General features: G+C 45.7%; 1 protein-coding gene across 1 annotated transcript; it reads left to right on the top strand.

Moving 5' to 3' along the window:
- Positions 1 to 1,632: 1,632 nt before the first annotated feature.
- LOC311244097 (V-type proton ATPase subunit S1-like protein) lies at positions 1,633 to 11,305 on the top strand (the record flags this gene model as incomplete). The annotated part of the gene is made up of 4 exons (XM_084333508.1): positions 1,633 to 1,847; positions 3,901 to 3,951; positions 7,763 to 8,006; positions 11,069 to 11,305. The coding sequence occupies 4 exons, from the start codon at positions 1,633 to 1,635 to the stop codon at positions 11,303 to 11,305; spliced, it is 747 nt and encodes a 248-aa protein (XP_084189634.1).
- Positions 11,306 to 12,427: the final 1,122 nt, after the last annotated feature.

Genomic DNA, 12,427 nt, shown 5'->3' with positions numbered 1-12,427 from the left:
CCAGTTACAATATCACAATAACGTGTGAGTGATGATACAATTCAACAATCCTCAGATTCCTCGTAATTCATAATCCACAAAAACCACAATCCACGCATAGACACTTCAATTTTATGCTTGAATGAAACACAATCCGGGCGCTCCGTTAAGCAAATCTACAGCGGAGAATATATGAAACTAATCAGAGCCAAACGGCCGATAGGTTTCATTCATTAAAAATATCCCCGCGGGATTCACATTTGCAATGCGCCGTTATTAAAATAATCACATGCAGCGTGTAGCGCGACTCCGAGCGCCGTATATGACGTGCATTATTTTATTTAGAACAAAGTAAATCTATAGGCTGAATATGATTTATTATCAGCATTTAGTTCTATTATTATACATTTCAAAAGCCCCCTCTAGGAAAACGAAGCACAAAAACATAATTCAGAATGGTATAATGGGATCTAGACTGTGAGAAATATTTCAGGAAGCGAGCTGGCATTTCTTTGCGGGGGCGTGGCCATGGTTCATCCAGCTAACTGAACTTAACCCTGCTCCGGACCAGGTTCAAACTTTCTGATCTGTTACCATGGTGATTTAGAAAATCCGACTTCGGGGAACAGAAAGGTCTGGCTTAAGTCAAGCTATACTGAAAATTATCCGGCTAACTCAGTTAGCCAGGTACGGGGAACGGGGCCCTGGTTTTGAATGTTATCATGTAAATTACAATACATTTATTTAAAAAAAAATTACGGTTACTATGAATCAAAGGTGTGCAAGAATGGTATAGCCCCTGATAGAGGTACATACTGTAGGTAAAGTCTGTGACCGCAGTCAGGCTACAGGCTTTGTACAAATAGTGCTGGATCAGCCCTAATGCTCTCCCATGATATTCAGCTTCTGAATAAGTATCACACTGCCCTCTAGAGGACAGTACAAAAAATGCAACACTCCTACCCCCATTTCATGCTTAGATTAGATTAAAATGTATTGTCATTATACAGCACAAGCAGGGATGTGCACAGGTACGGCCGGGCTATTGTCGCCCGGTAATACAAAATTAATACATGTATACAGGGAGGGGCAAGAAAATATTTTATACTTTATATAAGGGTAGGGGGGGGGGGGGGGGGGGTTAGAGCCACAGCCCCTTAATGTTTGTGCACGGCCCTGAGCACAAGTACAGTACAACAAACAGAAGCCAGAGTGCAAATGTAGCAGTAAAGTGCAACAGCAATATGCAATGTACAGGTTAAACCCATTAAACCCATTTGTACCCATTAAACTGGGTACAAAATATACAAATGAGTGGGCTACTACTGAGTGTAGTGCTAATCAGATGTATGTACAGAGTTGTAATATAATAGATAAAGACAGTATGACTACTACTGGCCAGCAGCACAATAGATATAGATATAGTAAAGGACTATAAGTGCAGGTAAGTACAGACAGGTGAGAATAGGTTGTATAATTATTAATATTATTAATAATAATAATAATTCATTACATTTATATAGCGCTTTGCCTCCTTCACCACCACTGTGATGCCATGTTTGCTGTCGTTCTGTATGCTTATGTTGGTTAAGTTTACTCACTTGAACCCTTTCTCCCGTCTCTCTGCAGCCCTTCGGTTGGCACCAGCCTGGGATGTCCCATAGCAAGAGGAAGCTCCTGCAGTCTCTGATCGGGCCCTACGGCCCCCTGAGTGTGGCCTACAATGGGAAGACTTGCATCCTGTTCAAGGCCAAGCGCCTGGCTATCCGCTATAGGAACCACACCTTCATCGATCTGACGGAGAGAGTCTTCAGTTCCAGCACGCCTGTGGACACTAAGGGCTCCATCTGCACCAAGGAAAAGGCCACGTGAGTCTGTCCGGTCGGAGAGAGATAACTGTGTAGAAATGGTGCAACTGGTGCGGCCGGGTAGCGCAGAGGACTAAGCGTCTGTCTACCACCACAGAGACAGTGGGATCTAATCCAGCTGTGGTGCTTCCGGGTTGGCCGACCGTCCATACTAACACAATTGGCAGTGTTAGCGGGTGGGAAACCCGGCGAGGGTGGGTCCTGGTTGTTGTAAACAGCGACTCCTACAGTTCGGTCGGGGCGCCTGCACAGCAAGGGAAGAATCTAGGAGAGGTAGTGTGACCTTCCACACGTTACACTCTCCCAGTGAGAGTCCGCGCTGCCAGGTGAAAAGAAGCGGTGGGCTGGCTACACATGTGTCGGAGGAAGCATGTGATAGTCTCCGCCCTCCCAGACCGACGGTAGGGGGTAGAGTGCGCAACGACCAGGAAGGGGATTGGGAATTGGCATAACGACTAACATTGGGATGGGAGAAAAACGGAAAAAGAAAGGGGGAAAAAGATAATAAAAAAAAAATAAGAAAATGGTGCAACTGCACAGCCTTAAGTTCCCCACATTTCTAAGATTTCTTTTCACTCAAAATTAGGCCCTATGTTCCCACAGCCCTATGTTCCCACATTTCTAAGATCTCTCTTAAAATGAGGCCCTATGTTTCCACAGCGCTATGTTCCCACATTTCTAAGATTTTTCTCGAAATTAGGCTGTATGTTCCCACAGCCCAATGGTCCCACAGCCCTATGTTCCCGGACGAACCCTCTACTACCAGAGGTCAATTGGATAATAGGTTGGGTGTAATTGGCCACCAAATTAAGAGAAAGGGGGATACAATCAGATACAAATTTATGAAAAAAGGAAATGTGGGAACATAGGGCTGTGGGAACATAGGGCAGTGGGAACATACTGTAGGGCCTAATTTTGAGGAAAATCTTAGAAATGTGGGAACATAGAGCTGTGGGACCATTGGGCTGTGGGAACATACTGAAGGGCCTAATTTTGAGAAAAATCTTAGAAATGTGGGAACATATAGGCCTACTTTTGAGTGAAAAAAAATCTTAGAAATGTGGGACCATTGGGCAGTGGGACCATTGGGCTGTGGGAACTAATAGGGCCTAATTTTGAGTGTGGGAACATACTGTAGGCATGCTCCCAAATATCGAGCATACGGCTACAATGGTTTCTGCTATTATGTCGCATGTGCCACAGTATGTTTATGTTTATTAAAGGATCCCCATTAGAGACACATGAAAGATCCTCCAGTATTCAACCAGTATCGAACCTCTCTCCACTTCCAGCTCTATAGTGGCTTCCAGTTCATAAATAGAATTGATTTCAAGGTCCTGCTGTTCGCTTTCAAAGCCCTGAACCAACTGGCGCGCTCCTATATCTCAGATCTCTTCTCAGAAGCCCTTACTTACAACACCTCCAGGTCTCTAAGGTCTCTTAAGCCCTTACTTAACACTAGAACAGCCATGGAGAAAATGTCGGCTGTGCTAGTGTTAAACCACCACCAGGTCTCTCAGGTCATCTGGGCCTCCTGGCCATCCTGCGCTCAAGACTCAAACTCAGAGGTGACCGCGCTTTTGCAGTTACAGCCCCTAGACTATGGACTAGCCTTCCCTCCTTCATCAGACTCGCCCCATCCGTCGATTAATTCAAGTCTTAAAACATACCTCAATTCACTTGCGTTTGAATCTCCTTAATGGGTTTTGTGCTGCTTGTATATGTGTATATTATGTCTCTATTTTAATGTGTTATTATTCATTATTCATTTTAGCGTTTATCGCTTTTTCCTACTGGGCAGTCCAGTAGAGAGAGAGAGAGGAGGAACGGGAGACAGAGTGGGGGGAAGACATTCGGCAAATAACGACGGGTCCGGGAATCGAACCCGGGTCGGCCGTGCCGTGACTCAGCGCGTTATGTGGTTCGCCACTGGGGCGCCAAACTCTGTTGTTTTTAAACGTGTTTATAAATAAAGTTGACTTGACTTGACTTGACTTGACTTGAACAGATGAATGCATTTGAATGTGTGTCTGGTTTTGTTGTTGTACCACAGGCTCTCGTTGAGGTTTGGTGAAGTGGAGGACCTGAGAGGACTGGTCATCAGGTAGAAGCTGCTCTCTTACCCTTTAACGTTTTCACCCGTCGTTAATAAAAAACCTTTATTTAAACTCGAAAGGCAACCAAAGTTTCCCTCATTTACTTATTTATCCTTTATTTAACCAGGCAGGTCAATTAAGAACAAATTCTTATTCTCAACGACGGCCCAAAGGGTAACAGGGAAAGGGGGAAAAAAAATGTAATACAATTAAATAGAAAAGAGACAGATGGTACATCACAGATAACAAACATCAAATAAATTACATCAATCACACATCAAACAAACAACCAAATAAAATTACAAAGGGACATATATTGAGCATGAAACAGTCAAATTACAGTTAAAAGGCTGGGTGACAGTTGCAGGTGTGTGTAAACAACTCTGTGATAGAGTCCTTAAAAGTAGTGAGGGGGATCAATTTGTCCATTTTCAAAGTCTTTTGCATCTCGTTCCAACTGCTGGGAGCAGCAAATTGGGAGGAGGATTGACCAAAGGATGTGTTTGTTACCACGGGGAACATCTAGCGAGATATGGTGAGCAGCTCTGAGTCACGTTGAGTGTACATACAGAAATAAGCAAAATAATATAAAGCATATAAAATCACAACAGTAAGAGAACAAGGCGAGACAAAAGTAAGGATAACAAATCAATTAAAACATGTACAACTTGATTGACTAAGGTTGGAGATCAAGTAAAAAAAAAAAAAAAAAAAAATTATTATCTTTTCCCCCCTTTTTTCCGTTTTTTTCCGTTAGTCGTTATGCCAATTCCCAATCCCCTTCCTGGTCGTTGCGTGCTCTACCCCCTACCGTCGGTCTGGGAGGGCAGAGACTATCACATGCTTCCTCCGACACATGTGTAGCCAGCCCACCGCTTCTTTTCACCTGGCAGCGCGGACTCTCACTGGGAGAGTGTAACGTGTGGAAGGTCACACTATCTCTCCCAGATCCTTCCCTTGCTGTGCAGGCGCCCCGACCGAACTGTAGGAGTCGCAGTTCACAACGACCAGGACCCACCCACGCCGGCTTCCCACCCGCTAACACTGCCAATTGTGTTAGTATGGACGGTCGGCCAAGCCGGAGGCACCACAGCCGGATTCGTCCCACTGGCTCTGTGGTGGTGGACAGACGCTTAGTCCGCTGCGCTACCTGGCCGCCCTGAGATCAAGTTTTTAAACTTGGGAGAATCTCAAGCTTTAAGGATAGTTGGAGTTCATTCCATGAGCTAGGGGGCATCATAGCAAAATGCAGATGTACCCTGTTCCGAGCAAACTGGTCCTTCTCGACCTATCGGCTGCCTTTGACACGGTTGATCATGTTATCCTCCTGGACTGTATCCATTCCGACGTCGGACTCCGTGACCTAGCCCTGGGCTTGTTCCAGTCCCTCTTGGCTGGTCGGACTGAGTGTGTCTCCCTGGGAGGTGCAACATCCTCTACCCACCCCGTCACCTGTGGTGTCCCCCAGGGATCTGTCCTCGGCCGCATCATCAGCCGGCACGGTGTGTCGTTCCACTGCTATGCTGACGACACCCAGCTGTACATTCAAATTTCACCATCTTCACCATCATCACCCCCCACACTGACTGCTTGCCTGGAGGAGTCTAAGGTGTGGATGAACCACAGGTTTTTACAGGTCAACATCTCCAAAACGGAAGCCATGCTGGTTGGTACCCCACTCCAGGTCCGGTCATCCACCATCACCACCATCTCCTTCTCCGGCCAGGACATTCCTCTCTCCACCCTTGTCACTAACTTGGGCGTGAAAATGGACCCCCACCTCTCATTCGAGACTCACATCAAATACATCTGCAAGACCTCTTTCTTTCACCTCAGGAACATCTCAAAACTCCGCTCCTCACTCACTCTGGCAGATTCAGAGAAACTCATCCACGCCTTCGTCTCCTCCAGGCTGGATTATTGTAATGCACTCCTCATCGGGATCCTTAGTAAAAGCATTCAAAAACTGCAATCCATCCAGAATAGCACTGCTAGGATCCTGATGAGGGTGCGCAAACATGACCACATCACCCCCACCCTCAGATCACTTCAATGGCTCCCCGTGGAACACAGAATCGAGTACAAGGTCTTCCTCCTCACTCACCAGTGTCTACACGGTGGTGCCCCTGCCTACCTCAAGGAACTCCTCACCCCCCAGTCCTCCTCACACTCCCTCCGCTCCGGCACAGCCTACCTCCTCAAAGCCCCCAGGACTAAACTGCACACCATGGGCGATCGAGCCTTCTGCTCGGCCGCGCCCAGACTATGGAATGCTCTTCCCAACCACCTGAGAGCACCACAACCTGTTTTTTTATCCACTTTTTCTCCCATTTTCTATATTTTCTCCCATCCCAATTTCGTATCATCCAATTCAACCCTCCCCTGTCACGGACGCTGTTTCTTGCCTCCCACAAGCCGGCTGCAATGTGGACTAAGTCATACATAGCACAAGTCCCCTCCGGTACTTGAGGTAACAGCAGTCGCATCTTTTCACCTGCGCAGCTCGATTTCTCAGTGGCGAGGAGTAGCGCGTGGGAGGCTCACGCTGCCCCCGACACTTCCTGATTCTACTGCGCAGGCGCACCAACCGACCTGTAGGAGTCGCTGTCCACAACGCCCGATCCCCACCCATCAGTTTCCCACCCCCTAATACGGCCAATGTGTATTAGTACGGACGACCAGCTAAACTGAAAGCAAATGTGGAGCGCTGGGCTCGAACTGACGAGCCCAGCATCTCCAGCATTTCGTGGCGAGCGCCTTGCCCACTACGCCACGTAGCCGCCGCAACCTGTTAATACTTTTAAACATGGACTCAATACATACCTTTTTAGAAAGGCCTTTTATTAGTTTTTATGTCTTATTCATATGTTGTTCTGCTATGTGTTCTTCTTTTTTATATATCCATTTGTATTCTATTCTTTTTAACTCTGTAGCACTCTGAGACTCTCAGGAATGTAGGGTGCGTTATAAATTAAATGAATTATTATTATTATTATTATTATTATTACCTTAAAGGAACACCCCGTTTTTTCAAAAAACAACAGGGCTTTTGAGGTGATTAAATCACTGCGCCCAGGCAGCAGTGGTTCTGCAAAAAAAAATCTAATTTGTCTAAAATGTCTTATTATTTTTTATTTGTATTTCTCCACGTGGCAAATACACAGGAACGTTTTGGAGTTGTATTTGGAGTGTATTTCGTGACTGTTGGGAACTAGGCTACACTGGCACACCTACTTCCAGTGAATGATGCTAAGCTAGGCTAATGGTGCAGCTGTTCCCTAAGCCTAATGCATGCACAGAGAAGAAAAGGGTATGTATCTGCTTGTCTAACTCCAGGGTAGATGGCAAATAAGTAAATTTCCCCAAAAAGTTGGCCTGTTCCTTTAAGGACCAGCCAGTCACTAGGAAGTTAGGTATTCCATAAGTTCCAAAATGTCATTCCAATAATGATGTAGTATAAGGAGGTAGCTTACCAATAAGGGCCTTAAAAATGAACAAATACCAATATTTGCCGATGAGTGTCGTAACTATCATTAGTGATGAATCTGAGGGCAGAGTGACATACAGTCCAGGGTTGTATTTTCACTTGCTGTATTGAATTGCAGGTGTGTGTGTGTGTGTGCTATTATGGTAGTAGATGAGTGCACCGTGTGTGTATGTGACTCTCTCTCTCTCTCTCTCTCTCTCTCTCTCTCTCTCTCTCTCTCTCTCTCTCTCTCTCTCCCCCCCTCTCTCTCTCTCTCTCTCTCTCTCCCTCCCTCCCTCCCTCTCTCCCTCTCTCCCTCTCTCCCTCCCTCCCTCCCTCCCTCCCCCCACCAGGCTTCAGATGTCAAACACCTTCTACGAGGCGGCCGGTCAGAACTGGTTCACCCTGGACAGCGTTCACATCCACTACAACTGGACCCAGGAGGCCACGTTCAACGCCAGCGAGGTCTACGCCCCCGCCACCTCCTCCTACCACTGCCAGCACGTCAGCAGCCTCCACAAATACGACACCCTCCTGGTGCCCAGCTCCCACACCGACACGTCTGCTAACTGGCACATCACGTTCACCGACTTCCAGGTACGTTGCAGTACCGGCCGGCCCGGCGGCTTGAGCGCGTTTGACTCGTCTAGCGATGTTTACGCTGTCTCTCTTTATGACTCATCGATGTCTGTTTACTCTGTCTCTCTTTATGACTCATCGATGTCTGTTTACTCTGTCTCTCTTTATGACTCATCGATGTCTGTTTACTCTGTTTCTCTTTATGACTCATCGATGTCTGTTTACTCTGTCTCTCTTTATGACTCATCGATGTCTGTTTACTCTGTTTCTCTTTATGACTCATCGATGTCTGTTTACTCTGTCTCTCTTTATGACTCATCGATGTCTGTTTACTCTGTCTCTCTTTATGACTCATCTATGTCTGTTTACTCTGTTTCTCTTTATGACTCATCGATGTCTGTTTACTCTGTCTCTCTTTATGACCCGCATTTCATTGTATACTCGTATGCCGTGACAAATACAACTCTTGACTTGACTTGACTATGACTCATCGATGTCTGTTTACTCTGTTTCTCTTTATGACTCATCTAGCGATGTCTGTTTACTCTGTTTCTCTTTATGACTCATTGATGTCTGTTTACTCTGTTTCTCTTTATGACTCATCTAACGATGTCTCTGTTTACTCTGTCTCTTTTTATGACTCATCTAGCGATGTCTGTTTATTCTGTGTCTCTTTATGACTCATCTAGCGATGTCTGTTTACTCTGTCTCTCTTTATGACTTGTCTAACGATGTCTCTGTTTACTCTGTCTCTCTTTATGACTCATCTAGCGATGTCTGTTTACTCTGTCTCTCTTTATGACTCGTCTAACGATGTCTCTGTTTACTCTGTCTCTCTTTATGACTCATCTAGCGATGTCTATTTACTCTGTCTCTCTTTATGACTCGTCTAACGATGTCTCTGTTTACTCTGTCTCTCTTTATGACTCGTCTAGCGATGTCTGTTTACTCTGTCTCTCTTTATGACTCGTCTAGCGATGTCTCGGTTTACTCTGTTTCTCTTTATGACTCATCTAGCGATGTCTGTTTACTCTGTCTCTCTTTATGACTCGTCTAACGATATCTGTTTACTCTGTCTTTCTTTATGACTCGTCTAACGATGTCTCTGTTTACTCTGTCTCTCTTTATGACTCGTCTAACGATGTCTCTGTTTACTCTGTCTCTCTTTATGACTCGTCTAGCGATGTCTGTTTACTCTGTCTCTCTTTATGACTCGTCTAGCGATGTCTCGGTTTACTCTGTTTCTCTTTATGACTCATCTAGCGATGTCTGTTTACTCTGTCTCTCTTTATGACTCGTCTAACGATGTCTGTTTACTCTGTCTTTCTTTATGACTCGTCTAGCGATGTCTGTTTACTCTGTCTCTCTTTATGACTTATCTAGCGATGTCTGTTTACTCTGTCTCTTTATGACTCGTCTAGCGATGTTTACTCTGTCTCTCTTTATGACTGATCTAGCGATGTCTGTTTACTCTGTCTTTCTTTATGACTCATCTAGTGATGTCTGTTTACTCTATCTCTCTTTATGACTCGTCTAGCGATGTTTACTCTGTCTCTCTTTATGACTTATCTAGCGATGTCTGTTTACTCTGTCTCTCTTTATGACTCGTCTAGCGATGTTTACTCTGTCTCTCTTTATGACTCGTCTAACGGTGTCTCTGTTTACTCTGTCTCTCTTTATGACTCATCTAGCGATGTCTGTTTACTCTGTCTCTCTTTATGACTCGTCTAACGATGTCTGTTTACTCTGTCTCTCTTTATGACTCAGCTAGTGATGTCTGTTTACTCTGTCTCTCTTTAGGACTCATCTAACGATGTCTCTGTTTACTCTGTCTCTCTTTATGACTCATCTAGCGATGTCTGTTTACTCTGTCTCTCTTTATGACTCAGCTAGTGATGTCTGTTTACTCTGTCTTTCTTTATAACTCGTCTAACGATGTCTCTGTTTACTCTGTCTTTCTTTATGAGTCGTCTAACGATGTCTCTGTTTACTCTGTCTTTCTTTATAACTCGTCTAACGATGTCTCTGTTTACTCTGTCTTTCTTTATGAGTCGTCTAACGATGTCTCTGTTTACTCTGTCTTTCTTTAAGTCAAGTCAAGAGTTTTATTTGTCACGGCATACAAGTATACAATGAAATGCGGGTGGTCTTGCCCGCAACGATGTGCAATACAGTAGTAACAACATATAACAAAATCCAATAAAACAATATTGTGCAATAAACAAGTAACATAGTAGGGCATATCGGTATTTGTACATAGTTATTTACAGAGCATGAAGGACATGCTAGGTCCTGTGGTAGTGCAATACACTGTTAGCTACGGATGAGGCACTGGGTCTTTCTGTACATTGCTATTTTATACAATCTCAGGTTATACTATACTATTTTTAAAGTGACCTTTCCTTAGTGGCCATAAGTGTGGGCGTGTGCAGCATGAGTGTGTGCTTGCTCATGTTAAAGTGGCTGCTAGTGTGTGAGCGTGTACAGTGTGTGTGTCGTGTGTGTGCTCATGTGTGCTTGTGTGTGGAGAGTTCAGTGTTCAAGGCTCTGATGGCCTGGGGGAAGAAGCTGAGCCGAAGCCTCTCTGTCCTAGTAGCTGGGGTTCGCAGGCGTCTGCCTGACCTCAGCAGCATGAACAGGCTGTTGTTGGGGTGGTGTGGGTCTTTCATTATTCTGCAGGCTCTTTATGACTCGTCTAACGATGTTTCTGTTTACTGTCTTTCTTTATGACTCGTCTAACGATGACTTTATGACTGTCTCTCTTTAAGACTCATCTAATGATGTCTCTGTTTACTCTGTCTCTCTTTATGACTCGTCTAGCGATGTCTGTTTACTCTGTACACAACGTATATTATATCCATACAAACTACACAATACAATTACAAGGTATATGTTAGCAGCAGTGTGGCGTGTAAGTCGCTAAGGTGCTTTTGTGTGTATGCTCGTGTGATGAGTCTGCCCGTCAGTCTTCACTCTTATCAGTTTAGTCTCATCTGCCAGTCTGTCTCCGCCCGTCCGACCCCTGGTAAGTTAGCTCAGCCCCCTAACCTCATCTTCCTGTCCTCCGTCCTCTCCTTCAGATCCAGGCCTTCAACGTACAGTCAGACAAGTTTGCGTCGGCGAGCGACTGTGCCACGTTCCTCACGCCGGCCATCCTGATGGGCCTGGTGACCTCCCTGATCCTGCTCCTGGTTCTGGCCTACGCCCTGCACATGGTGGTCCACCTCAAGCACATCGACCGCTACGAGGAACACAAGGCCACCGTCTACTTCCCCCGCAGTCCAGAGGCCGAGCTGCCGGACAAGAACAGCCTGTGAGGGGAGGCCTGGGGAGGGGGGTGGGGGAGAGAAAGACTGCGGAAGAGAGAGGGAGAGAGGGGGGTGCGAGTTGATAAAAGAGGGGAAAAGTATCCTTAATAGATATTCGTTCATTAGTGATTACAAAACAAAATACTTTTGCCTGTTCATATGAAAACATCTATCAAGCGTTAACTACGTAAAGAAAGACTGCTTGGATACTTTTTATACCCTCTTCATTGACCTGCATCTTGGCATCCGATTTCTTTTTTCGTACAAGGCTACCGGATGTTCTATTCTCTGCCCTAGAGAAGGCTCACGATCGAACCACGTGTCAGAGGTCAAGGACATCACCAGGGGCCTGAAGGGGCGACAGCACATTACCCCAGCCAGACGCCATAAACCTCAACGAGCTAGCGACTGTAGCTAATAAGGCTAATACAAACATCAGATGTTCCCGCTGATGGGTCTGTACGACATGGCTCACGTTTCACACGACAAGTTCCCATCTCGCACACATCGAACCACGTCAATCTCCCACTACAGTGTCTTTCTTCAAATACTACTGCAAGGAATATATAGTTCAAAGAGACGTTTTTTTGTAGCTGAAATAGCCGTATTAGCTGCATGCTATAATAAGTTGATCTATCTTTGGGCTAGCACAGTGTTTTCCTAATATGGATTATGGCCAGGATGCATGAGTTGCAGTTTGAAATAATACGATGTGGAGTGAACAGGGAAATGCTTGGAGAGCGGAATGATGGGGAGCCACTGGCATCTGGCATCTGGCTGGAGGGAATGGAGCAGCACCACTGGCCCCTCAGAGCCTCTGGGGTCTCTCACCCTACCCCTGGACAAGACTGCTGCTTTGGACTTACTGTGAAACGGCCTTTTACAGACCAGTCAGACAAAAGGGGGGTTCTTAGAAATGAGCACAACACTAGTTAGCCGCGCGAGCGCTAACGACAACAAAACTCTCAAATGACTATGCTGCACAAGACGATGGCGCGGAAAGGCGCGGAAAGAAACGCGGGTCTGAGGAAGACCTCGACCCTGAGAGAGTCCAGCGTTTTGGATACAGGAGGACTTGGGTCCTCCGTCCACGTCACTGGGATTGACTGCCAAAGTGAAGACACGACAGAG

Source organism: Notolepis coatsorum, assembly GCF_963971535.1.
Source record: "Notolepis coatsorum genome assembly, chromosome: 17".
Classification (NCBI taxonomy): domain Eukaryota; kingdom Metazoa; phylum Chordata; class Actinopteri; order Aulopiformes; family Paralepididae; genus Notolepis; species Notolepis coatsorum.
This window is presented reverse-complemented; position numbering and strand designations above follow the sequence as displayed.